Here is a 27553-nt window from a genome sequence, read left to right on the forward strand (position 1 = left end):
TCTTTTATTTGCATTTGGTTTGCACTTTGTAAAATGTGTTTGGGCATTTGTTTCCAAACTCCTTGCTAAAGCAGAGAAAGGCACTAACTTTAAAAATCACAGCTGAAATTATTATACAAAGAAACTAACCTTACCAGAAATACCAAATGTGCAAAAGCCCCCCCCCCCCCCGATGTATCAGTAGGAGAGCTCTGCGCATGGTATGGTGCCCGTTTAAGATACAAGTAAAAGTGTTTGAGTGTTTGGGATCTTCCTCTCCACCCCTCTTTTATTGTGGGGGATTGAGTTCATAGATAACTAAGCAGACAGCCATTTAATGTTTTAGTATTAATGACTAAATGGAAAACTCATAGCGGTCCTTCTGACACTTTCTGGAAGTTCTGAAATGAATTGATTGTTAAGTATGTCCCTGGATATGAAAAAGGGAAGCATGCTGAGAACAGCTAAACGATAAAATCACAATGTAATTCAGAAAATTTTAGAAGATTTTCTTAATTACCTCCTATGTGAAACAAACTGATTCATTTCCTTGACATCTGATAGATGTCAAGGAATTATTGCTTTCTTTTGTTTTTGTAAAACTTCTGAGAAGGCTAATTCATGATGTGGTCAGTAGTATAACTTGGCATTATTTGTCAGGAACATTGGTTAGCGATATACTCTTTGACACATATTCCATCAAATATTAAAGAAAAAAAGCCAGCAGCTGTCTATTGAAATACTTTTATTTTTATTGTTTATATGTTTCAAACTTGTCAAAATTCTCAGAATGTTACTTTACTTGTAGTTAAGAGAATCAGCTTGTTATGGCTAACTGAGTATCTGGGAATCCTGCCTGCCAGGTTATAAATAATACCAGCTTCCACTTTCTGCACCCTCTGTTCCAAGTTCCCCGTTGGTGCCCTGTTCCAAAGTCAGGGTTTGTAATAGCCTGGTAGCAAAAACCACATACTCTTTCTTGAAGATTTTTTTTTTTTTTACTTAACTATCAACTCAGTTGCACTTCAGCAGCCTCAGCCCAGAATTTCCATTTTTGTCATCTTAAAAAGTTTTTCTGAACCTAAAAGAAGCATTGAGGTTTTTCTGATAACTACATAATTTTCCCCAGTTGCTTGGCATAGGATTTTGTCCTCTGCAATGGTTCTAACTTGCATAGATGAGGTGCTCAAGAGTCATGAGGTGGCTGAGTTTCTGTCAGTGCGGTGCCTCAGAGGGAGCCCAGCAGACTCATTTTAGATATGCAGCTCAAGTGTGTGTTATTGGCTGATGCAAATCTTTTTCCCTCAAGTGCAAGTATATATGGCAATTGTCTAGCAAGGTGATAAAACCAAGGATAGTTAGGCAAGATCTGTTTCAGGGAACAATTTAGAGTATGTAAATCATACAGCATTTCGGCCTCGCAGTGCCTACGTTCTCAAGCTCTACAGGCATACCCTCCACTGCATCCAGTGAGGATGAAGAATATTGCTGTATCCCTTCTCTGCGATCCTGTTTGATTTGTACTCCAAACAAACTCTTGTTAACTTGTCTTGGAATACAGATAAACATGTATGTTGTGGTAACTTAAGAAAACAAAGAGGCAGTTTCTCCTTAGTTGCCTGAAAGGGTGTCAGCTGGGTTGGTATTAAATATTTGTTATAATCCAAATATAACCGTTATTCTCATCCTCCTGTAGACCTATACTTTGTCAAAAATAAAATGGGATTGCTCTGACCCAATCTATTAATGAAAAAATCTCAATTCCCATCTCAGATGTTTGATACTTTATTAGGGTACCAAACTTCAGCAGTGTGCCTGGCATCACTGTTACTGCACAAGGTGTAACTCCAAGATGGTGCCGCTTTAGATGCCAGAAAGAAAGCATGCGTTACGGGCTAGCGAGATGGCATACAAGTATATGTGTCCCTCAGCAGAGAGTGTCTGTCCTATATGGCTCTTCGCCTTTTTTGTTTGAGGTGGAAAGCAGGATCTTCACTAATCTTTTGGGTCCCATTTTCTGTGTGCTGTCCTCCCTTTAGGTATGCTGCTTGTCTTAGCTTTCCTAGGTGTGGGTAGTCTTATCTTGGGTGAAGCCAGCAGCTGCCTGAATCCCAGACACCTTTGTGCACGTCCTTACAGCTAGGTCCTGCCGTTTCCTGATCCTGTTAAACTACTGTTGTCACCTTTCAGTAAAGTGTAATTTCGTATAATGATCTCTCATTCACGGATTGACCAGACTCGAACCCACTTAGCTTGTGAAATTTGATAAGAAACAGTTCAAGGTGGTTTGGCTGCAGAGAGTGGTTAAGTTTTGCAGTAAAAATCTATGCCAAAAGACTACGGGCCAAATTCGCAGACAGACCTGAGCAGCTTCCAAGCTGACACACATACATGCTGCAAATGTTGCATGCATATGTATAGCACCTTCTTCTGCGTAAATGAGATTATTCATGTAGCGGCAGAAATACTCACCAAAGAAGTGTGCTCTTTAAGGCTCTTCTCAGGTAATGAGGCAGACATGTATTTATCTGCAGACTCTGTATGTGTTAGTCCCCTGAAACGGCCCGTTTGTGGTTTTGGTAGGAAGTAGAAATGCAGCAGTTAATTTTCTGTGCCTCCCTTCTGTTCCCTCAGTGGTGACTGGCATGTGCTCTCTGCTTACATTTGGCTTTTTGTTCCCTCTCCTGTAACAAGTTTTCTCTTCTTCTTGAGACCTGCATCCTCTAATGGTTGCAGAAAGTTCACTTTAAAAATTTGTTCCAGTTTTTGTTTTAACAATAGTGTCTCCTGGGAGACACTGTTTAGTAGGCTTAATGCTCTTGTTAGAGTTTGCAGGCGGGATTTAGCAAAAGAAATGGCTTCCATCAGCAATACAGGCTCCTTAGGGTGATAGGGCAATACGGCTAAGTAGCACCAGCACATAGCTTATTTTGGAAAGATGTTAACAGTCTGCAAACATTGAAATGTCTCTTTATTTAAGGAGCGCTCAATTAAGTCACAAAACTTATGTTGCCTTTATTTTGAAATGTCAATTTTAAACCCACAAAACTAATGAAGTCTAGTTATGGATAGAAATGGGGCTGACATTGCATCTTTAACATACGCTGTTAATTTTTTAAATGTTTTCATACATCTGTGTGGCTCACAGATGAAATTTCTACCCCTGACTTCCTGGCTTTTGAGTGTAAGTCAGAGCATTGATGTTCCTTTGAAAATTAGGATATCTCTTCATACTGGAAAGCTTTAAGAAAGAGTAAGTGATAGTAACTTATTGGTAATTCCTTATCAAAATAACCTGGTCCCAATTTTAGTTACAGAAGTAATTCATAGTAATGAATCTCAGACTTAAAAATATATTAAAAAAATAAAACTATGCATTGAAGCAGTGCCAAAAATCATCTGAAACCACTGGTTTAGTTTTGTTTTTTCTTCCATATTTATGACTTTTTTTTCCTTTTCCCTTTCCTTTTCCCTTTCCCTTTTTTTCCTTTTCTTTTTTTTTTTTTTATTATTTTTTTTAAACAATTCCAGGCCTGGTATAGTAAATTTCAGCCTGGAGTGAAGTTTTGGCCTCCTTATAAATCCTAAAGCATGACTTTAATGCTACCAACTGGCTTTTTAATGGCTCAACCCTAAGTCTTGCCCACACCCAAAAAAAATCTAGAATGTTTTAAAACCTCATAATTAGCATTACATTTTGCTGTGAAGAAGCTGGCTCACAGACCTCCTTTCCTGTTTATTTTGATTTTAATAGATTACAAGTTATAACATTTATGCTGGTTTAATAGGTTTATAGACCTACTTACTGCCTGATCGTGTTGGGCAGTGGATGGCAGCCAGTCCTGGCAGCGAGCGTGGAGGATGCTATGGTTGGCTGGAACAGCTGCGGCCGTCTGTCAGTCCTTCCACTTGTAAAGGAGATGAAAGAGCAAAGTTTTCATGGGTGGTCATAGCTGACCCCATGGGAGAATTGGCAAGTCCCATTTTGATTTGCAGCTGTCATTTAAGTAGGTGACTAACTATTGGTTTATCTTATTAATTAGGATAAATGCCTTTCTGGGGAGTCATATTTGTGCAGTCATTTTTGATTGACTGCATTTGAAAGATTTTTACCTTTCCTTAATACGGCAAACTTCCTTGAAATTTCCCCTAACCCAATCTTAATATTTACAAAAGTGACCCCATTTTCTACCCACAGAAATACCTAACTTCTCAATCTTTTTTTCTTTCTAGTAAAACATGAAAGTAATAATTAATTTTAATTTGGAGTAAGAAATACTTTGGATTTCTTCATTACTTACTTAGGATTGACCCTAACCTTTAAGGAATCTAAGATCTAATCAATGGTGTTGTAATCAAATATCTCTAAAAATTCAGTACAGCAGTATTTTAATGTCTAAAAAAACTAACAAACTATGAGGCTTTCAAGTTAGTGTTACTGACGTAGAAACCATTAAATTTCCCACCTGAGGACACTATTTGAATGATGATTTAGTAGATGTGTAGTAACTGAGTTTCAGCCAGTTAGAACATATGATGTGAAATGGGCCAATTTTTTTCTGATAAATCATATTAGTGGTGAGCCATGACTTTATATAATATGTGATTGAAAGACAGAAAATGAAATTCAATATCTTTTCAATAAAAAAAAATCAGTCTTCAACTAGTGTGTATTTTCAGAGCCTGGTGTAATTAGAAGTAATGTTGATACCATGTGTGACTGCATTCTTAAATAACTACAATGATTTTAAATATATTTGTGTTTGTTGTAGGTTTAGTTAAAAAACTAAAGAGAATCGTGTCCCATTTACATCATTAGGGAATATCTTCTAAGATTGTAATAGTTTATATATAAACTGTTATTCAAGAAAATTAATAGATTCTTATAACTCAAGACTATGAATCTTTTCTCTTATTCAGCTGGATTTTGTTCAGGATTTGAATGCAACTACTGGCAAACCCAAAAAACTTACAGCTTCCTTCTTGTGTTAATGAGTGTTCTTGCCACTGATGAAATAATTTAGAGTTTCATTGTTCCCTCTGTGGGTGACTAATTTACAGGGGTGGAATGTATGTGTATTACAACTAAAGAGCTCCTTTCTCCTCCTGCCAGAGGCAGCTGGGACTCAGAAATTAATCTGTAAGGATCCACCTTGCTTCTGGTTCATTAAGGACTTGTCTGTCGTGGGAGCTTTGATTCTCAGAAGCAAAGCACTGTGTGGCAGTTTATGAATTTTCCCAATAAACCTTGTTATCTCAAGTAATGTTATGTCAGTGACGTGAGATATTGTTCCTATAATTCTGCCCTATAGCACTTGCCTTCATGGATAACTCATGAAGGAATCCCAATGGCCTCCTCGAATCTGTTCCCTTTTCTTTTTTAAGAATGCAAAAGTTGAAAGAAAACCACCCATTGTTTGCTGGTAAAAGCAATCAAAAATACAATGGTAACCAGCCATTGGAATTAGGCATTGAAACAGAGTAACAGGCATGCTGGAAACTAATATGGTTTAGATTCCAAATGTGTGTTTAATTTTTGTTACTTTAAGTTGTTTAAAAAATGCATTGTCTTGTAATGCAAAAGCTCATTCCTTTTCGTAGGTATCAAAGCAGCTAACATTTCAGTACAGTTTCCATATGTTATGCTTTCAACAATGAAGTAATCATATGGCAGAGACAGCTGTTTTGCAGAGTGTTTTAACAGCACGTTAAACAGAAACCAGCAAGAAAAAGAGATCTGCTCACCTAAGCGACTTAGTAAGTTTAAAGTGGACAGTTGAAATGTCAAATAACAGGGTTCCGTCCCCACCCCCAAATGCACTGAGGAATGAGGAGTTACGTGCTCAAACTGGTTTTGTTTATGGATGCGCTATTAATACATAGCCAAATTAATCTGAGTTTGTAGCAGAACTGCTATTTACATATTTGGCTTCTGTCAGCAGGTGGCATTTTTGAACTCCATATTAGGTTGAATCACAGTAGACTGTGAACCATTAAAATCACTATTAATTTTATAATCATCTGCAACAGCTTGGGGGTGCAATGCAGATTGGCTCAATACTGCTACAGCTAGAGAGAGCTCGCTGGTTTGAGGTGGACTTTTTTTTTAAGGATAGAGCACAGCAAAAGATTATTTGATTAAGATTTTAAAGATGCTTGAAATTAGACTTTGGAGTCAGGACAAGTCAGTGGAAACAAGTACACATTACTGGCTTTTTGAAAATCGTGCTACAGGTTCAGGTCACGTGCTTAAGCACATGATTAATGTTAAGCACCTAATACTGAGGAGGTGAATGCCTGACTTTGAGCACATAACAAGCATTTTGTCAGACTGGAATGAAGTACTCTGCACTTGCAGAGTTGCAAGCTCAAGAATTCACGTATGTACAAAAGCCTAACTTCAGCCATTCACTTAAAAAACTCTTCACCCGTATTAGTGTATTGTAAATGCTCAGGTTTAATTATTACACCTTATGTTAATGTAGTGTAGTATCATGCAGATGTAATTGAAAAAATAATGAAAAGTAGAAATATGAGATCAAATCCCAGGGCTCTTATATTAAAGAGTTGCTGAGAAATGGGCTGAGAGTGCTACATTTTTGTGTGTTTGACTTATGGGGTGTCTTGCATAGTAAAGCACAAATCAACCAAGTTCTACTGCAGCTTGAAAAAACACTTTCAGATGTCTGAGGAACCATCTCAGTAGTTGTTCAGATTGGCAGAAATTTCTGCTTGCTTAATTGCCTGTTCAGAGACTGAAGAACTTGTATGCTATGTTTTTATTAAAAATTAGAGACATAGACCCACTCTTGTATAAACAGTATGGGCAAAAAACTAAGCCATACTTCTCAAAATGAAGACCAAATTCTGTTCTCCAACATAATGGAAGTTTGTCTGAATGCATTCAATATTTCAGGCCTGCAAGGTACGATAAAATCTGTGATAAAATACTTGAGGCAACTGTATTGTGGTCTGTGGCAAAAGTTTCCTCTGAGGGACTTCACTGGTGCCAGGATTTCACATTTCTGTGCAGATGACGAAAGAGAACTTTCTTTATAATTATTGGAGCCAACATGGTTCCATCTAATTGCAGGTTTGGGGGCCTATATTAATCCTGCATGCTAATTAATATATACCTATGTTTGCCCAGCATTTAGCAGTCTGAGGCACCTATTGTAACAGAGCCTTATGGGTGTTCTTGTAAAAAATAAATACATAAATAATAATCAAAAAAATAATGAATGGCATTGTACAAAACAGTTGATCAACATATGACTTAACTAGAATGTACGTGTGTGCTTAGACATGGTATGAGACTTTAACGCGAGCTTTTGGCTGGGGTTGTGGCTGAGCATGAATAATGCATAAAATCTGTGGTAGTTTCTAGTTTCTGCCTTAAGGAATAAAGCTATAGTAGAAGGTTTCCAATAACAATGAAAATAATAAGTAAAAGTGCAATTATTTCCTATAGCGGTTTTCTTAGCGCAGGTGGGATTTGTTCCCAGCAACAGCTAAAAGATGTTAATTTTTCAGCACTAGATGCCCCATTCCTGTTCTAGGGAGCCAGGCTTTGACCTGGTACGTATTCGACTCTTTCCTCTAGTAATCCAGAGTGAAAAATGCTCAAGTGCTTGTCACTGTGCTTGACTAAGTGCTTCTGAAATAGATCTCTTTTTCTACCGGTCATCTGCTCTCAGGTGGCTGTCCAGGTTCCGTAGAGAAGCAAGAGTATGTATTCCGTTGGTTACTCACTGCCAAACCCAACCCAACCAAAAGACTTACGTTCCCAGAAGATACTGAAACTTAAGTTTGGAGGATCTTTGGAGCCAAGATGATCATGGTATTGCATGCGCAACAACCGTGCTGTTGTGTCATCTTGGGCGTGACTGCACGACAAATAATAATTACTAACTTAAAGCCTCAATCGAGCGGTTTGAAATTATCACGAAGACCAGGAACATTATCTTAGTCAAACCTGCACAAACTGGTGGCTCCAAGTACACCTAGACTGTATGGAAGGAACTGTATCTCGATGTCCCAAAGCAGCTGGAGGTCTCTTCTGCCGAGGGACCACTGCCAGGCTGCTGGAACTCTTGTTGCCTGTTTTCTTGATCAGTTCCGTGGAATTCTGATAATGCAGTGGCAATAACTTCCAGCAATGGACCAGTTTCTCATCATTACTTTTGGAGATAAACAATAACATCCTGTAGGAGCATGGAGGGGGCTGTAGCCCCTCAGTGTTGCTGAGGGTCAGGAGGGAAAGTGGCATAGATGTGCAGAAAGGGAAGGGGAGAGAGATTTTGCCTAAGAGATCTAAACAGGACAAGTGTTTACAGACAGAACTTTTCTGTTTAAGTTTTTTCATTTTCATTTTCAATCTACCAAAGAGTATCTTGATCTTTATCCTTTGTAGCATTTTGTTACATGCCATTTATTGAAATCTAGCTGTGTGATTACATGGCTACCTGCTCTGCAGTTTGGCTGGACCCCAGATGCAGGGCAAGGGTGGCCCTAGGCTTGACGGCTGGATCTCTTGCAAGGGAGGCCATGGTGCCCTTCTTTTTGTCCGCTAGGCAAAACTGGAGTCTTTAAGGACTCCGCAAACCCCAGCCCCCATTTGCCTTATGGGGGTTACCTGGTTTGTTTTACAATAGGTTTGAGACTCACCAAAGTCTCTCACCTCTTCCAGGTGCAGGTGGGCCAGGTGAGAGAGGAGGGTCAGTTAAGTGTTTGCAGGGAGCACAGGGGCCCCAAGAGAGCGTGACACTGGTTCTTTCAAAGTCCTGAGCTTTGGGGTATGGATCCTGGAGTATTTCTGCAGGGCTGTACTAGACAAGTCAACACATCCCATGAGCATCTTACTTTTCCAGACATTGGGGATTCCCACTGATTCAAAGCTTAACTTTGTAAAGACAGAGCAAAATGATAGGGATTCTCATGTAACTAACCTCATCTATGGTTTTCACGAGGGCACGTATTATGATAACCTCCCCTTTTTTTAATTCCATCCTAAAATAACCTAAGTACAAGAAGGCCCATACTACATTCACAAAATGAAATTATTTAACAGTGGTGTTTACAACAATTGAAATTACTTTTGAAGTTAAAAGGCCATTTTTAAGTGTATATAGAGGAAAGTAAGATTGAAGTGAAGATAGCTGATGGGGGAAAATAGGGCTGTACTGTGGCAGGAAATACGTGAAGGCTTTTGGGTTTTTTTATTCACAATTGTTCTCATAGCTTCTCTCTGCATTTTCTATGTTTCTTTCTTTTCCTGCCTTATGGGTGCATTTCCCTTATAATTCTGTTCAATTTCTCATTTGCTTCTTAACTTGGCAGTAAAAATGTGTTGAGCCCAGTTTGCAGTAAAAATATGTTCTAGGAAGATTGACTCAATTGTCAGATTCTGTGCTTTCCAGTAGAACTCTGAATCTTGCCAGAGGAGAAGGCACATCAAAAATTTAACATTGCATCTTAATTACCTCATCACACTCACTACAGGTAGCTTTACATGTAACACCCTCTTTGTTGTACTTCATCTTCCCAGCCCCTTCAGAGCATTCTTGTTTGATACAGACATAAATTGCACTGGCAATTGTAAAGCTACTGTGCTGTAGGATTGTATTTTAGTTGCACATACCTGTAATTAATTGTATGGGAATTTTCACAGTATTCTCCCCAAGGAACAATTTCATTGAAAAGTAACAGAGTTGTCTAGACTATAGCAACTCATAAAATCATCACTAGTTTTGGGGTTTGAGCTACAAAGCGGCAATAGAAACATGGCTTGTAGATTTAAAGTACTTCCAAGCACAGGAACTGTTTTATAATCCCCATCGTAGTAGTCTAACCTGGCAAACTTTTTAACAGGGTGGAGAACAAAAAATGTACAATAAGCTTAAAGTAAAGATTATCTCTGTGCTAATTTGTGATAGCTTTTTTTGGTGCAGAACCACACCCACTGTACATAGACCTTTCTTCCCCCAAATATGTAGAAGATTACACATTTTGTAGAAAGCGCATTGTGCCTGCCTTTCACAGCTTGTGGCATAAAAGGTTTAACGTAGGAACAGCATGACAGTCAAAAAGGAGCTTCAGTGGTTCTGGGTAACAATGACTGCATTTGTGTTTGTGTGTTTATTCTGCAAAGGCCAACTGGTGCAACAATTATTTTTTTTTACTATTTAGCTTTAAAGTAATCTGCTAAATTACCTAGAAAATTACTAATTGAAAGCACAGATTTTTTCAGAAAGTTGGAAACTGTAGTTGGGCACATGGAAATTTTACGTGCTTATTTATATCACGTATATGTATATGCACGTGTGTGTGTGTATACATATGTATATATAAAATACTACACTGCAAGATTTAACAGGATTTGTACCATTGTAGTGCCCTGAGAACTGAAAAAATTGCTCTAGCTGTACGAGTGCTGTATGTCTGCATACTGAAAGCAGTTACAGTTTTCAACGAGTTTTTATAGTGCCTAGCATTGAAAAAGCATACTTACTTCGGCCAGAACTTCAGTGTACTGAAGATGGTGAAACTTAAGCAAATGTTCGAGTTTTCCTTGCATTGTAGCCAAAGCAAATCCAAAGTAGAAAAAAGCAAAGACTAACATACCATTTCATACTCAATGACTTCAAACACAGAGAGGTTTATTTCACAGGGGAAGCTGTGTGAGTCCATATGAGCCAGTCAATGGCCATCAAAATGATGTAAAATTATAGGGAAAACAGGGTGGTTTGTAGCTTTTGCGTATTACCAAGTGAACTAAAGGCTATGAAACATTTGCCAACCCCCAAAACTACATATTCTCTTGTCTGTTTAGTACTTGTGGCCTGGCAGGTGAAAGACATCATCCTAGTTCTTGCTGAAGATGAAGGCTGGTGCTTTGTCCGTGCTAGCATAGGGTCCCTCTTGTAAGGTTTTTCCGTGTATAGTCAGACAGCATCGTTCATGGCAGTTTCTGAGCACTTCTGCCTCTAATGCCAAAGGATACAAGAAGCCAAGGAGCAATGGAAAATAACAACTTGAAAAGTACTTTCATTTCAACCTCAGCCCAGTGATAATATCATCTGAAACACTGAAACAACTCACACCTGCTAACATATGTTTTATGTACCTGTTTGAAACAGTGATAGCCTCAAAGAAAGGTCTGTGACAGCAGACCCGGCACAGTGCGGATTTTATTTTATCAGTGTCTTTTAAAAAAAATAATAAAGGAAACACGACGCCCCACTGAATGCGTTCTTATGTTTGGGTGTTAAAAATGCATTTCGTTCTCATAAACACAAAGTAGGACTAATTAAAAAACATAACTGATCTTTTGTGTAGGCAGGATGACAAAAGCCTTGATTCTGGCTCAGAATAGGCCAGTATATAAAAAAACTAAAATTGGCATTTTAGTCCTTACTGAGTAATTCTGAGTATTGTCATTAGGACTATCTTTCAAATTATACTGATGGAGTTTCTTAAACCTAGATGCTCAGAGCATTTAAAAGCAGGTAGAGAGAAGTGGTAGGTATGTTTTTGTGCAAAATAAATCCTCCAACCCATCAGTGCGTCAAAGTAGAGAATCTGCCATTGCCTCCATCGTTGCTGGTCAGGGGTTTGTAACCCTCCTGGGGCTCATAAGCATGAAATCCCCTCAGCCCAAAGCTGCTGAAAGAGCGCTGAGCTGCCCTGGGTCTCTGGAGCTCTGCTGCACCCTGGTCCTCCATGGGCAGCTGCCACAGGATCCCTTTGGTGTGCTTCAGCCCATTCACACGTGAGGGTCTAAGGTCCAGCCCAGGAGCATCCTGGAAATCCCCACGTTTTAATTCAGCTGAATCCTGCTGAAATCAGTGGTGCTCTTCGTGTGGGGGATGCTGCCTGCACAGTGATAGCTGCACAGTGCCTGGGACTGGAGCCTGGTCCTAGCTCGGTGCATCCTTGCTGGCATTCTGCGCTGATTAAGGCAGAGCGCCCAGCAGTCGCGGTGGGTAAGGACTGTGTGCATTAGCAGTTTTATGGCCTGTATGTAAGTGGCTCAATAGCTTTTGTACAGCTGTAAAGCATGTTCAACCCAATGGTATAAAACACATCTCAAATGTATTTTCGTAGCTTCATAAACCGTAGTTCATTTATGTAGGTACTTTTTATTGTAATCCTTTATCTTAAACAGGAAGCTGTTTCCTGATACCATTTCTATTTTTGTCGTCTTCTTTATGAAAAAAGGGATAAAGAAGAGAAAAGAAAAACTACCTTTTTCTTATGTGCACCAAGAGAGTCCTTGAGTACAGTAATTGTGCCCTTAACTTGTATTTTTGTATTTCTAACCTCAGAATGCAGGGCTAGCAACTAAAAAGCCAAAATAACATTAATTATGACTGTTCTTCGCTGTGGTTTTTGGAGTATAAGTTTGTAACAGATGTTTGGGGGGAGAAGAAGGGGGAGGAAGGATGGATTGTTTCTTTTTCTCAGCCCCAACTGGTTTTAATTCTTTCTTGAACATTTTGAGAATATCTTTAAACATTTGCCAGAGTTCAATTAACATCCTGTGACTGAAGGTGGAAAATGTCCTACTTTGTTTTTCTTCAAACATATACCTGCTCTTGCTGCTCATGCCAAAGCCAGAGAAAGAAAGGATTCCAGCTGGCATAGGTTTTATTACTGTTACATTAATTTGCAGGTTAAGCCTCCAGTGGGGAGGGGTCTGCTGGATTGATTTATTTATTTACTTTTTTTATTTTTGTGATTTTAAGAAAGTGCTGTGTAAAACATTGCCATTTAATTGCAGGAAGGTTTTTCTCTTTTTTGGTGAGCATTTAACAGCTTATTGTTTACATGGAGTTGTAGAAACCTAGTTTTAAAATATGTTTAAAGTAGAGATTGTGTTCTTGGGTTTATCATGTTTTTCCTGTACTACATATAAACAGAAGATTGTACAATATTGAAAGCCCTTTTTTGTGGAAAACAGGATTGGGGAAAAAAGTTTATATAAGAATGCAAAATAACTTCCCGAGACTATTGGCGCAGCGTGACCATAAAACCTCAACAGCACATTGTGCAGTGACATTATAACAATTTGCTTTAGCACCTCTGCAGCGTTCTCAGAAAGTCCTGTTCTACAAAACACATGCCGTGGTATCAGTTGACTGTTTTTTTCCAGAGTCAGTTCTTTACATGCATGTTTTTGTGATTAGTTGCTGTTTTGCAAGTAAAGTAATTGGAAGTGGCAATTTTTTTTTTTCTTATTTGGCTTATTACATTTTTTTATTTGCATACATTTATACATTCAATAAGTTGTAACATATCTGCTTATATAGGTGTGCAGGCGCCTTTTAGTGGATTTATAATCTCTGGGTTGGGATTTTCTGTGCCTTAGTTTTAAAGACTGTTCTTTCCTATACCGATATGAAGATACGGGTACATCAAAATAGGAAATGGCATACAATTGCTGCTAAGGCCAGATGAGAGTCCAGCTGCTCTACCAACCCCTGTATTGGCTCTGGAGGACTACTTTTTTAAACCTGAGCGTTACTAGTTTTGTTTCTCTTGTAGCCCAAGACGGAGAGCAGACCTCACGTGTAAGTAGTTCCCAATTTTTCTGACAGTGCGTAAGAATATATAATACTAATGTTATACTAATAGTACTTTAAATAAAAACCTTTATGTATATTTTGTACCTTTATCATTTTAGCCTTTTACCACCAGGATTTTAGGGTCATTTCCCATATAGGCTAGCTCAGCTGCAATCATTCTATACCAAAATACAGTATATTCAGTTCTGCGTTTTACCTATAGGATCTGAAACATCTGTGTGCTTTCCAAAGTGTAATTGAATATATTTTCAGTCACTTAAAATTCTTCATGTGCTTACATTGAGCATTGAAACGAAAACTAAAGGTGATTTGAAACGTTGGACTTGACCTATCTACCATAGCATTTAAAACACCAACATTATCCGTGGATTGGGTGCATAACTACTTGTGGGTTCATCCTGTTTGAGGTACCACCCTCCAGAACTGCTTTGCAAAGTACCTTTTCACACTGTCTCTGTCACTGTGCAAGTTTCAGTTGCCAGTTGTGTGGTGACTGTGAGAAGGAGTTGAGGGTGTCCAGAAACATCCACCTATATCCTTGCTTGCTTAAATGTTCCCTTCTTTGGTGTAGCAGACCCTACTGGCTGAAAGTTACTCTTCAAATGATGCAAACAAACAAGGAAAAGTATATTTTTTTTTTGGTCTTAACTCATTTTCTCTAGTGCTTTTATAAGTACCTTGTGCATAAAAATAGTATTAAAAACCATATTGCCTTTTGTATTTGAATCCATATTCGCAGCATTACATGAGGTACATTTTTAAAATTCTCTTGATGGTTATTCACTAACTGAGCCTTGCTTCATCCAGAGACAATAGAAAGTTAGTTCTTCCGAGTAGTGATAGTTCCTAAACAGCTTGTTATTTAGCGCTTGATACTTGGTCTGAGCTAGGGGAGGACTGCAAGGATGGGTGGTTTCTCCAGAAGATGTTTTTCTGGCCTGATCCTGCTCTGGCTAGTGTCGTAAGGAAGAGTAGGATGGTGGCAATGGCAACGGCTGAAGTGCAAGATGAGGGACGTGTTGCTGGCGTGAGTGTGTGTAAGAGCAGCCTGGCAGCAACCGCTGCAGACCACACAGCCCGTGGGACCTGCTGTGCAGGGCTCAGCACAAGGCCAAGTCAACAGTAAGTTGCAGTTGCTATTTTGATGGCTCTTTTGTGATCGTGCAGAGGGATGGAGGTCTCTGCCAGCCTTGGCAAGTGCCCGTTTGACAAACCATAACCATCTCAAGCAGCTCCCTCGAGTGACAGCAGAGCTGCCAAGCATGCGGTTGGCTTTGAGAACAGATTTGCCTCTCCTCTTCCAGGAACGAGGTTGAGATACTTACTGGGATAAGAGAGAAAACTTTTAGCTGGGTGTACTTGTGCCTGTTGGCGGAAGGAAGGCTCCAGCCTTCACAGTGGTGAACCTACTGCTGGTGTTACGTAGGTGCTCAATCCAAACCCTGGCATTGCACTTGAAATTGGAAATACCAGTGTGCAGCGCTACACAGTGCTCTGCTTAAACCACTGTGGGGTTTCTTCAGTTGTATTTACATGTACATTTACACCACCTTTGTGGACATGAATGATTAAAGTATTTTTGAAAAGACAAGAAATTAATCAGAATGGACCTTTCAGAAAGGCTGGGAAGTACTTTTTGTCCTCTGAGTTCCCTTTTCCCCCTGCCCCCAAAACAAACAAGCAAGCGAAGGAAAAACCCTGGCTTAGTCTGTTTGGATGATCCAGGGTCTGAAATTTGTTGCCCGAGTAGACATTGTGCCACCCGTACTCAGCTCACAGCCGAGAGTTCTGCTGCAGCTTCTAGACCGGCATAGGAGCCGTGATGTATGTTGTTTAACTGTTTTGTATTTCACTGCCCCTAGCATTTATTTCCTGTGCTTTATACAAAGGAAGAATATTTCATCTTTAACTACTTGATACATCTTTGTATCAGCAATGAGTATCAGCTGTGGGAACGTTCTCCCTGCTGGTGAGCGTGGAGGAGACTGTGTGCGTCAGTGGGCACAGAGGGAAGAAGTTTGACAAATCCATAAATGTGCTTTAGTGTTAGACCAAAATTCACATAATATTAATAATTCACCTTTTTTATCAAGGAAGCTGTCATAGTGTATGGGAATGGAAACTTCATAACATAAAAAGTGCTCTCATAAAACTGTTTCTATGAAATACAAACTGCAAGTCCCGTGCGGGACAAAGTGTGAAGCTGAATTTTTATGAGAGATCATTGGAATTACCATGAACTTTTAGTGACACTAGCAATGTTGGTCCCCACTGTAGTAAGCTATTTGCTCATAGTTATTAATTGTATGCTTAAATGTATGCTTTCTGGTCACAAAAATAATTGGCAAGTATGATTTAGGTTTGTTTTTCTTCATGGGAGGAGAAAGGAAGGACTCGTAATGTTCTTGATCAGAGGTCGAGATAGATCATATTCATTGTAATAGCACGCACAGCTTGTGCTGGTTTTAATCAGCTTTGTCTTGTGCACCTGCTAGATTTAAGATTCATTCAAAGTTAAGGGAAAAAATCCTCTGTAGATCTCATGGTGGAATGAATTCAGTCACGCAAAAATCAGAATTTATTTTGGCTGCAGTGGTGTGAATACCAAATAAACCCCAGCAACATAAAAGATAAGGCTCCAGATTTTCAGCAGCGTAGCTGGGATGTTGTCTGTTGTAATTGTCAAATGATTAACTCTGCAAAACGTTTCTCAGCTATTTAAACTACTGACTTCATCTCCTGGAAAAAAGTAGTAGATGGGCATTCAAGAGGTGAGATCTTTGCTGCAGGATTAAGTGATGTTCTCGCTGATTTTGATAGCAAAACTGACTGAAAGAAGTAGAGCAAGTCTTTATGGTACAACTTCGCTTTTCATCACACTAGAAAGACTTGTTACCATGCAGGCAGTAATCATCTTCCCTTTTTGTGCATGTGTTTACTTTTGGCAAGTAAACTGCTGTGTTGCAGGCAGCCTTCTCATTTGTGACGGGTTGTCTTTAAATGCAGCATCAAAATTGAAAGAGAAATAACTTGCCAAAATACTTTGTGACCCGCTATGTTTTCTGTCTTTTCATAACTAGTAATTTGCTGTAGTACCTGGCTCTGATATGTCATGCTGTGCGAGCTGTGTCTGCTTCAAGGCCATCGCCACCAGTGGAGTCCACCTCCTCTTCGAGCATGGAAACTTCCAGGGGGGAACAAACTGCTGGCGTTCTTTCCTTGCCTGTGTTTTCTTTCATTTTTTTTTAATCTGCTGGGGGCAGCACAGATGAGGTGAACCTTTTGGCAAGGCCAGTGGAGCGAGGAGAGGGGAAATGGCTCTGTGGGCCAGGATTGAGGGAATATTGGATGTGAGGGCGGGGCGATATTAGGAAGACGTTACTGAGTCATTTGGACAATAAAGCAATTTGGACAAGAAAGCAGTGGGTTTAGGTTGGGCTGAGGTAGAACTATGTTTGGTCTCTGAATGAAAGCCAGACGGTGAAACTGGATATGGCGAACGGCAGTGAGCTAGCGAAGAGCTGCAGAAGGCGGTTGCCAGAGGAGAGGGGTGGAGAAGGCTGTTTTCTTGCTGTTGCAGAACGAGTATTTAGTCCAGGTGATACTGTGTATTTGTACACGGCCTTGCTGAAACATTGTGCTTCTCTGTGGGCCTTTCCCCTCTAGATATTTAGACACTTGATCTTAGAGAAATGTGTGGTGTTGAGTTTTGGGGGAGTTTTTTTGTTACTCAGACTTCTGAAGCCTAATTCTGATATTTTTCCTTCGAGCACTGATGGGCGAATGATCTCTCTGCCTCCAAGCATGACGGCAAACGGTAAAGCCATGAGCACAGGTGCTCAGTGCCCCCGAAGGGCAGCGTGCCCCAGCAGTGTCCTGTTTTCCATGTGCATGGCGATATCCAAGCAGAGATCAGCGAGCCATCTCTCTTTTGGAGCTCTCTTTAAGAGTTATTGCAAATACTTGTCCAGGTCACGCAGTTGTTAGGCTCTGGAAGAGCCCATAGGTTAGATGCAAAGGTGGTTGCTTTTTTTTTCCTTTTACGAAATAAATATTAACAATGATTGTTGTGAAATGCTAACCGAGTTTCCAAAAAAAAGAACACAAGCAAGCTATATGTTGATCAAAGTGCACTGCTGTGAGCTTCCCCTTCAGCATACCGCTGGTACCCTGGCAAGCTGCCCCAAGCTGGAGTTGCAGTTCGGACACCTGACGGGTCCAGGGACTCCTGCTCGGCGTGGGAATGGCTTCGCAAAGCCACCATCCTCAGCCTTACAGTACTTAATTAAAATACCTCATCTAGGGGCTGTTTATTATGGCAGCACCAACCTGTGTGTTGTGCTTTTTGTTTTTTCTCTTCCCCCCCGCCCCCCTCGACCCTCTCTAATGTGTTGCACACAGTCAGTGAGGCACCACATGGGTTGCTGCCCTTAGACATTGACAACCAAGGAAATTAAATTCTGAGGCAGAATCAGTTAAAAGCCTGACTAAAGCAGGGTTGTTTTTTCTATGACAACTGAAACAACATAATTATTTAAAGGATCATTTTTTTATTGCTAATTAATTTTTTCAAGACAGTAAGGTTTTTGCATTTTTTTTTATTCCAGGACCCTCTTAAAAACAGGTAGGGATTTTTAATTTATTTTTTTTTAAGAAAGAACAAGCAATTTAGTTCGGTAGGACTCTGTTAGATAAAAGCACTGATAGACTGCAGTTCCAGCTTTGTTTAAAGTAATATGCCTTTCAGGTGTTTGGTACCATTAGTATTACCGTTTTGTGCAAGAAGAAATATATATTTACATGGTTTTTCACACTTGAAAAAGCTTGTCCTATTTGCAAAATCTGTAGTGATAAGTCTGAATATAAAAACTTAGAATAACGGAGCATTAGCTTATGTTTAAAAAACTATACTAGACAAAATGTTTCATTTTTGTTCAGGTAAGCTAATTAAAAGAAAACCACAGGGATGGTCTGATCTCACAGATGCTTATGCAGGCATTTTGGTCTCTTCTGTCTCTCTCCTTCAGTGAGTCTACCTGCAAGTGAAATACAGACAAAAGTTGTTACACTATTGGGTCTTACTGTACAAAGTTACTAGAAAAATTGAAAGGATGCCCTGAAAGTACGGGAAAACTAATGGAAATGCGTAATTGCAATGATCACCGCCTTTCCCTACTGTTCTGTTTATCTTCTCCCTTACGTGCCATATTGCATATGAAGTTCTATAAAGCACCGATTTGTTGTTTTATAAAAGCATTCTCCTTGTTATCACTAAAGGTAGTGATATCTTTAGTAGATGTTGTACAGTCTCAAATGATGTTTTCTTTGGGAGGACAAAATCCTATTTGGGAGGAAATCACCCCCTCTTAAGGGGGCTTACAAGGAGGGCAATTATAATGACAGAAATTGTTGGTATCAGTGTTTGGAATTGTTGTATATTTTCTCATCCTAGGAGTGCATACATGTATTTACAATAGGGTTTTCTGTTGCATTTGCTTAAAAAAAACACCCCACTGAGCTAAAAAGTTTGAAAGGAACAGCTTGAGGAATTTTTTCCATCAAGATACAATCAAGGGCAGGAAATCGTAGAAGCAGAGTTGCGGTTTTGCCTCCATTTTTTTATTAGTTAATTAAACTATAACAACTCTTAACTTCATTTTAGGTTAACTGTTCCTAGAGTTCAGAAATATTTTAAGAGGTCAATAATGCTTTCTTTGGCTTTCACTCATTTGGTGTGGGATAAGGAGTCGCAGTCAGCAGGGCAGAGTTTTCCAGATGTTCTGCAGAGCGTGTGTGCGTGCACTCATGTCGACAGTTGTTGACGGTGGGAAACCATCCATCTTTCCTCATCTGCGCACCACCCTGTACAGATGAAAACCACAGGAAAGAAATGTGGATAGCCTGACATCTGTAAGCGAACTTACAGTGTCTGATTAAAGCTCAGGAACCCTGAGTACTTGCAGCTACCAGTTGACACGCGTTTTTACTCAGTGATGGAGAGGTGCCGAGTCTGAGGGAGAGGACTGGGGGAAGGGGAAGCTGAAGGGAAAAATTTGAAATGATAGGTGTGTACTTTACTTGCAGCAGAAGCAAAAAAACACCAAAGACACCCCACTGTACGTTGCAGCACAGATTTCCTTTATCGTAAAGTCGGGACGTTTCTTTTTTAAAGCGCCGTGAGGCATCTGTCTGCATTTTCTTCTCGGTGCGTAGAGCTGCGTAGAGGCATGCACTTAAAGGGCATATAGGGGAAGCAAACAGAGCCATGCAAGTGTCACATAACTGTCTTTAGTAACGGGAGCTATTCCAGCACTGGGAGCCAAATCGTCTTTCAGCAGAAAGGATAAAATTTAGCAGAGCTGGGAAAGGGAAAGAAGAAAGGGGAGGGGAAACACAGCACCACCTCCTGCTGACACCACAGAAGTTTCCCTCGGCTTTCCCTCTCTCCCCCTCTGTGCATATATTTTCTTTTTAATCAGCTGGGGCTCTTCCCTCCCCTGCTTTTTTTTCTTTTTTTTCTTTTAACTGTATTTTTATAGTTGGAATTCTGCTTTCCTAATTTCTCTTGTTCCACATTTAACTTCTTCAGAGGATTTCATTAATAGTTATTGCAATTAAAAATAATAAATAAACTCAGCACCAGCTGCTCTAATGGCTGTCATAGCATATCTGGAACATAATGCGGTCTGTTCAGGGCAGCCACACAATGCAATTTATCCCCACACCTGAGGGAATGAATTTCACAACCATAATTGCTACAATATAATTCTTATTAATGTTGTGCTATAATTCCTATTAATTCCAAAGGGCTAGTAAATGCATTAGGACTTGTCAACATATTATTTTACACTGTTTATGATCTGTAGAATTACGCTCTTCAGTATTGTATTGCATAAAGAAAAGCCTTAAAATTAGCTTTAATTGCAGGGTGGGGGGGACGGGACACAGACCACATTTGCTGTTTGGGCACTGGGAAAGACGGAAGGATCCTGGTGTTTGAGGAGTAATGCAACTGCATTTTAAAATCAGTCCTTTGAACTTTCTGTGCCACGCAGTTAGCAGTTTATGAAGATATATTAATAATGCCTGTCCTGGTTATTAGAAAGAGAACGACTGATGTCTTTATGAAGGAATAAATAACTGCAAGAAAGATAGGTTTATAAAATTAAAAATAACTGTCTTCCAGCAAAGACAAAAGTGGGGAAATTACAAGTCACTGTAACTGATGTAATAAATGCAGAATGTGTTATCTTGCTGTGCTCTTATTTATTCTTGTTTTATCTCACTACCCCGCTCTTCTAGGTAGTGAATATGATGAGGAGGAAGTAGACTATGAAGAATCAGACAGTGATGAGTCCTGGACTACAGAAAGCGCTATCAGCTCTGAAGCTATCCTTAGTTCAATGTGCATGAATGGAGGGGACGAGAAACCATTTGCCTGTCCTGTTCCTGGATGTAAAAAAAGATACAAGGTAAGCAGTAGTGCAGACCTACCTCATGTCCCACTGGGGGGGGAGCCTCGAAAATCAGTCTGTACCTTTCTCATTTAATAGACATTTTGCATTTATTTGTGTGGTATTTTAGCAGAGAACACGTTTTAGTCACTGGTTTCCTTTCAAGCACAGCCAGGTTACCAGTTTTACAAAGGATGTAGCCTTTTGCAGCCCTATCTGTCAAGAGAAATTACATAGTGACTCTTTTGCTTTACAAATTTTAACTGGCTTTCTGTTGTTCAGACAAATTAACTGCAGAATGCAGAAGGTACTACCAGCAAAATAATCTCCTGGGTCTCTTTCAGAGACACTAAATAAAAAGCTTATGCCCGTCCGTGCCAGAATGAATTCCTCCGCTTAACTGCTAGAGATGCTGGCTCTGGGTGCCAGACTGTGCCCTGGGTGCTTTTCCTGGTAAAGGTGATGTGCAGGAAATGGTGGTTAACGTCTTGCAAGTCAGAGGTCACCTCAGGAAGGCAGAGCCTTGGAGAAATTCTGGGTCTGAGTCCCTGTGTCTGTCCCCTGCACAGCCGTCAGCGCATCTGCCCTGCGTGCAGGGCTCGCATCCCTCTGTGTGACACACTGGGAAACAATTCCAACCCCTGCCCTTTGAAATACTCTTCATCATGAGAAATTTATGTCTGTTTATGGGGGTGAAACGTCTTTAACTTTGAACCTTGAGCTGGACTGTATAGAACATGCCATGATGTGAGGACAGGAGTGTGGCTTCGCGTGAACCAGTGGAGAGACCGATGAAATTGTATTGAACAGCTTGGACTTCAGTATGGCATTCTATAGTCACTGACATTTGGGAACAGAAATAGCATGTTGGCACAGTTCCTCTAGATCATTTTCTGAAGTTTTTGCATGAAGTACTGGAAAACTCAACCACTGACCTATACCCTAGAAAAAGCAGTAGCGGTTGGGTTGGTTTTGTACTAGTTTTATTTTATGGCTTCTCCTTTAAATAACTGACAAGTAGGGACTTAAAAGAGAACAGTAATATGAAAGAAATATAGGAAGACCAGTAACATTTGAGATAAAACAGTTGTGACAAGAATGAATAAACTGTGCATGAAACCATGTAGTGGATGAAAACGTGTTTCAGTAATGCTGCAGCTGTTCTGGACTGCAGCAGCTCCCATAGCAGCAGATCACAGGACTCGGATTCCTGTACAGATCAGGTAATACTGACAATACTTCCTTAAAACGTGAGCAGGAAAGCAGCGTGCTCAATTCTTAGTGGCATACCAAGTCTTTTTTTGCAGAGCTTAGCCTGGGCTACGTAGTGGTTATTCTCCTCTTCGGTGACAGGGAAAACCGGGCACCATCTCCAGGGGCAGGGCAGAGGGCAGGATGTTTTCGGACTATTTGCGAGCCTTACTTTGCAGATGTACCCGTGTTATTCAGGATTAATACTTCTCTTGCGTGTGGTAGAAGCTGTGCCAGATGAAGGCTGTAGTATAAAAGCTAAATCCCTAGCTCAGGAAGCAAACAAGCCGTGGTGATCGTTAGAAGTCACTGTGCCCACAGGGCATCTATGCGTTGCAGAAAACATGCACTTAATGGCCAAGGCTAGAAGGAGAACCCTGTAATTTGCTATATCCTGTCTGTTCTCTGTTTGACTGCCAGCCCTCTGTCTTTTTATTGCCCAAATAAGCAAGCTGTTTCTGCCTGCCTCTGCTATCTCACTACCTCCATCTCAGACGCTGAGGACTGTCTAAGGGGTATCTTGTACACCGTTACTATTAGAACAGTCGGGCGGGGAACAAATTAACAACCCTTAGAGAGGCTGCAGACAGAGCACAGCAGCAAATGAGAAGTACCATATTTTCCTCAGGGACTCGTCTCCATTTCGTCCTGATAGCAGAACACACGTCCTTAAACTCTGGCTCACCTCATTCCTCTTTTCTGTGGGCTCTGTTTCCTCCTTTTTTCTTTTCGGCCTGATTTTTTTTCTTTTTACATTTTTATCATTGTTTCCTTCCTTTTAGCTTTGTGTCAGCTGTGTTGCTTGTTTCCTCTTCATCTTCCTTCTGCTTAACCCCCAACTCCGATGAATTATTTGCAGAGGCTGGGTAGGGAGTCCTGTGATCAAAGCACTGGGATTTTCTGGTAGGTACTGGATAATCACAGTCAGGGCTGTAAAACAATTATAGTGCTCCAAACAGGAACAGGGACGTGCACATACAGTAATTGCCAGGCTCGCTTTACGGCTGAGAAAGGATGCATTCCTTTAGGGAGCGAGGAGGAAAGGAGGATATACACAGTTTTCTTTTGTCTGGCCTGAGGTGACGTACGTTTGAGAAGCAAAAGTGTTATTTTTAGGTATGTTATTTGTATTACAGTACTGCTTAAAGGACCCAGTAGGGATGGGGCTCCTTTTTGCAAACAATGTACAAGGGTAAAAGACGGCCTCTGCGCTGAAAAGTCATTATGGAAAGGTAAATAAGGCACGAATGAGTACAACAAATACTCCCAAGGAATGGGCTGGGACGGACAATGGAAACTGTAATGGGAACGTGTTTATACACAAGCCCAGATGAGTATCAGAAGACCCTACTGGCCTCCCGCCCAGCTGCTATCTCTTGGCAGTTTCCCACAGGCAGTGCAGCAGAAGTGAGTCATAAACATGTAGTTGTTCTTCAGGAACTTTTATTTTTTTAAGAAAGAAGATTGCTTGCTTATAATATGTGTTGGTGCTCTGTATCGTATGGCACAGATTTTCTTAAGGAGCCAAAGATTCTGAGGAAAAAAAGAAAGTTTTTTTAATGATGCGTAAATTTGTTTGTGGGATAGGCAGAAACGGCTAAATGAATCTGGAGTGTGCTGGCTTCTACATGCTTCAAACACAAGCCTCTGAAACTAATTTCTGAAGCTTGCTTTCTTCTTCTCTAATTATGCTTACTGACCTAGAGAACAAACTATAAGTATTTTACAGTTTGCTGTTTATGCATTAATTTTGATTCATATGATTTGTATTTGACGCGTTGGATTTGATTTGTAGAAAATCATCTGCATGAGTCAAAGGAACACCAAGGTCTTAGCCTTGTTTCTCTGGAGTTCACCCTCACCAGATTTTGGATTTACATCCACGTTTCGGTGTCCTGTCCAGAAGCACGTGGCGTTGAGCAGTTAACATGCTTTGCAAAACGCTACCCCTAGAAGCTGAAGTGTGGATCGGTGAAGGTGGCATTGGTTTGCCTTTTGTTCAGTACTACCTATGTGTGCCAGTTACTTGGTCTGTAGCTCTGGAGAAGGGCATTCAAAATGTGTATGTGATGTAGAGAAAGTTATTCAGGCAACTTCCAAAGAGCAAATGAAGTTTGATACATAATAGATACGGAAAAAAAACCCACCCACAAATAATGCATAGATACTATTATAGAGAAAACCCTAGAGTATTTGTCATAATTTTTCTAGTTTCTGCAAATACAGTAATGGAAGAATAATAGATTTCTGTGCGTACGAAACGTCGCTTATATGCATGACTGCTTTTTGGCTTTGGGCAAGAGAAGTGGTACCTTCCAGGAACGCCGAGGCATTGGGCTTGTCTTTCTGGCAGGTAATGGCATGAGGGTCCCAGGCCCGTCGGGTGGGACAGACCCCTGGTAAGGTTGATCTAAGGTCAGTGAGACTTACTAGAGCTTAGGGAGGGAGAATATTGACGCGAGAGAGGGGAAGAAGGGAATTTACTTGAAAGAAAGGAGCAAGCCAGAGCTTGTAAGTTGAGCAAAGAGGAACAGGACCCACAAAGAAAACTGCAGGAGGAAGAGGCAGGAGATACAAAAACATCTGCGAATGTCCAAGTCTGAAACAAGAAATCCTCCCAAACCATCCTTGATGTCTCTGTTCCTGCTTGAACAGGGTGGCAAGCTCTGTGCAGTGCAGCGGCTTCGTGGTACAGGTGTGGCCACACAGGGGTCCCTGCCCAGCAAGTGTCCTCGTGGCCATGCAAACCAGGCTGTGCCAGTCTGAACTTCTCTATCTCTTCCTGATCTGGTCCCAGGTTAATAATTGTTTCCTCCTGTTTAAGATTGTAAGCGCCCTTCTATGCTGCCATCTTCTTCCTCAATCATTTGTGAGAGTAAATAATGAGCAACCTAAGTAACCAGAACAATAAAAGTGATGTATGAGTTTGGCAGTGGCTTTTGCCATACCTCAACAAACTCAGCCCAGACATACAACAAAGTGTTTACATTACAGCAGTGGAAAAAGTGCTGAAGAATCAACTGTAATTCAAACAACAGTTTTCTTTTAGACAGGAGTACAGATCAAATTTCATGTTATACAAACTCTTCATACTCTGCGTGGTTTACTCTTTTTCAAACCTTCCATGGCCCAATTCATCCCACATAGGTTTCTGGTTTAGCATTTCCTTAAATTTTTCTGCCTGAAAGTACTTCTCTCCCTTCATCAAGGCACGTGGTGTACCTGAGGTTAACTGGATCATTAAAAAATCTGGGTCAGGAGAAGAGTGCCATTGGAATGGAGTAGCGAGGATAACCGTGATTGCAGATTTATGGCATCTGTAGCAGTTTATACTGGTTTAAAAGTGTCTTGAAGTGATTTCTTACAAACATTAAAAATCTAAACAGGTTTGTGTAGTTTCCAGAATGTGTATTGGGTTTGGGGATAGCTTTGTTTTGAAAATTTTACTGCAGCAGCAAAAGTTTAGCACATCACCCCCAGCTTTTCTCTTCTTTGCCGGTGCAGGTCCTTAACGGTACTTAGATGTTGACAGATGCCCGATGACAGTCCCCATGCCATCCAGTGACATTCCTGGCCCCCTCACCCCAACAGGTTGTGACGATGTGCAAAACCATCTAAAAGCTGCCTCAGGATCTCAGATTACTTAACAGGGAATTCGCTTGACTGCTCTTAAGGATGATTTGTAGCTTTGCTGTGCTCCCGTCTGTCTCGGCGGTGCAGCATTCTGCCTCCTCTGCATGCTTTTCACCCAGAAGTAACCTGCACTAAAGGCTCCTATCGATGTCTGGTTTGTGTTGGAGACTGAAGATTCTTGTCTCCGTCTCAGATGACAGCTGTGCCGCAGTTGTCCGGTATTTTTAAGGGTGTAAAGAACAGGTTTGGGGCTGGATTTGCAACTTCAAGTGAGGATTCAGTGCCTGAATGCTGTAGAGGAGAGAAACCTGCATTTGTGGGTAGAGCAGCTGCTTGCAGCCTTGCACCATACCCTTTTTCCAGGGTGGATTTTTAGGCTAAATTTTTTTCTGTAAAGGGTTTTCACAAATCAACCTCTCCAGGCACCCAGGCTGCCCTAAAATGCCACTTTAGCAGTACAGACTGCGCTGGGCATTCAGGGTTCTGACTAGAACAGCACCACACTCAACTCTGATTGAAACCAGGTAACTATTTTTGCTTAAAGATTAAAAATGCGTGGCTGCCATGGCAGTTAACTGTAATAAATACGGAAGTGCATGTTGCATTGTAAGATGAGCACACTGTAGCCCTCCAGGCGACTGGGTTGTTTCTCTTGCAGTAACAGTCCTCCCTGCCTTCCTCACGGGAGCTGCAAGTTCCTCATGCTGCTTTTTCCTGCTGTTGTGAGCTGTGGTTGGAGCAGGGACACGGGGGGACAGTCTCGTGGGAGCGGGACACACCGCTTGAGATTCTTACTCAATGCCTCGGGTTAGGAGTAGGGGAGGAGAAAGGCAAGCGTTGGCAGGAGGGTGGTATTGAAGGTGTTGAACTCGCGCTTTTCTGGGGTTTGGTTTCTGATGTATGCAGTCTCCTGAAGTTTTAGGAGTTGTAGCTCTGTTCTGTTTACTGAAGCCCCCCCTCCCCCCCCCCCCCATTTTTTTAAATAAGTTGCCAATCTTGTCTAATTGCTGCAAGCTCCAAGCTGGAGCTTACGCTTACTGTAAGCTGCGTGTTGATAAAACAACTTGTTGCTTAAAGAGCCAAGGGGACGTTTTATTATGTGCAACAGCAGGCAGTGGTTCAGCAATGACAAAATCCCTAAAACTTGATTTAGTGGGTTAATTAATATCTAGGCTGTTAGCTGATTTTAGCTTTTTTTAATAGTTTTTTAAAAACCCCGAGATACGTAACTGGAAACTTTCAAGAGGACAGAGTAGAGCCTTGGCGCTGGATCTTTCGGTCGCAAGCTGTCTTGGCATCTTCGTTGGTTTATTCCTAGGAGAAGCTCTAATGAAGGACAGTTTCTTATTTATCCAAACATTCAAGCAGATAAGAGAGACTCCAGTAAGACAAATCCTACCTAAAGCGGTTGTTCACAGCAGCTTGTGCCATTTTGCCAGAAATGCGTGAAAAGGAGGGCAGGGGTACAATTCTGATGTATGTTTAGCAAGGTTCTTGATTAATCTAGCAAGAGTGTTGCCAGTTTCCTGACCTTGCTAGTGTAACAGCAGGTGTGTTGTGGTGCCCTCCTTCGCTCTTCCTCTCCAAACTAGTGGAGATCGTGGCTCTACTTTTAGCAGTAGAATATTCCCAAACAATAGCTATTTTGAA

General features: G+C 40.8%; 1 protein-coding gene and 1 long non-coding RNA gene across 2 annotated transcripts in view; one reads left to right on the forward strand and one right to left on the reverse strand.

The window, feature by feature from the left end:
• JAZF1 (JAZF zinc finger 1) overlaps positions 1–27553 on the forward strand; it is a 195088-nt gene that overhangs the window by 164635 nt on the left and 2900 nt on the right. Inside the window, exon 4 of the mRNA XM_055708803.1 lies at positions 20868–21037. Within this exon, the coding sequence (XP_055564778.1) occupies positions 20868–21037 (170 nt within the window). The remainder of the gene's footprint in view (positions 1–20867; positions 21038–27553) is intronic.
• Positions 19159–19925, reverse strand: LOC129735953 (uncharacterized). The gene is made up of 2 exons (XR_008731982.1): positions 19644–19925; positions 19159–19427 (listed from the first exon to the last, which is right to left on the reverse strand). It is a non-coding gene; the product is annotated as an uncharacterized LOC129735953 (long non-coding RNA).

This window comes from Falco cherrug, chromosome 4 (genome assembly GCF_023634085.1).
Source record: "Falco cherrug isolate bFalChe1 chromosome 4, bFalChe1.pri, whole genome shotgun sequence".
Lineage (NCBI taxonomy): Eukaryota > Metazoa > Chordata > Aves > Falconiformes > Falconidae > Falco > Falco cherrug.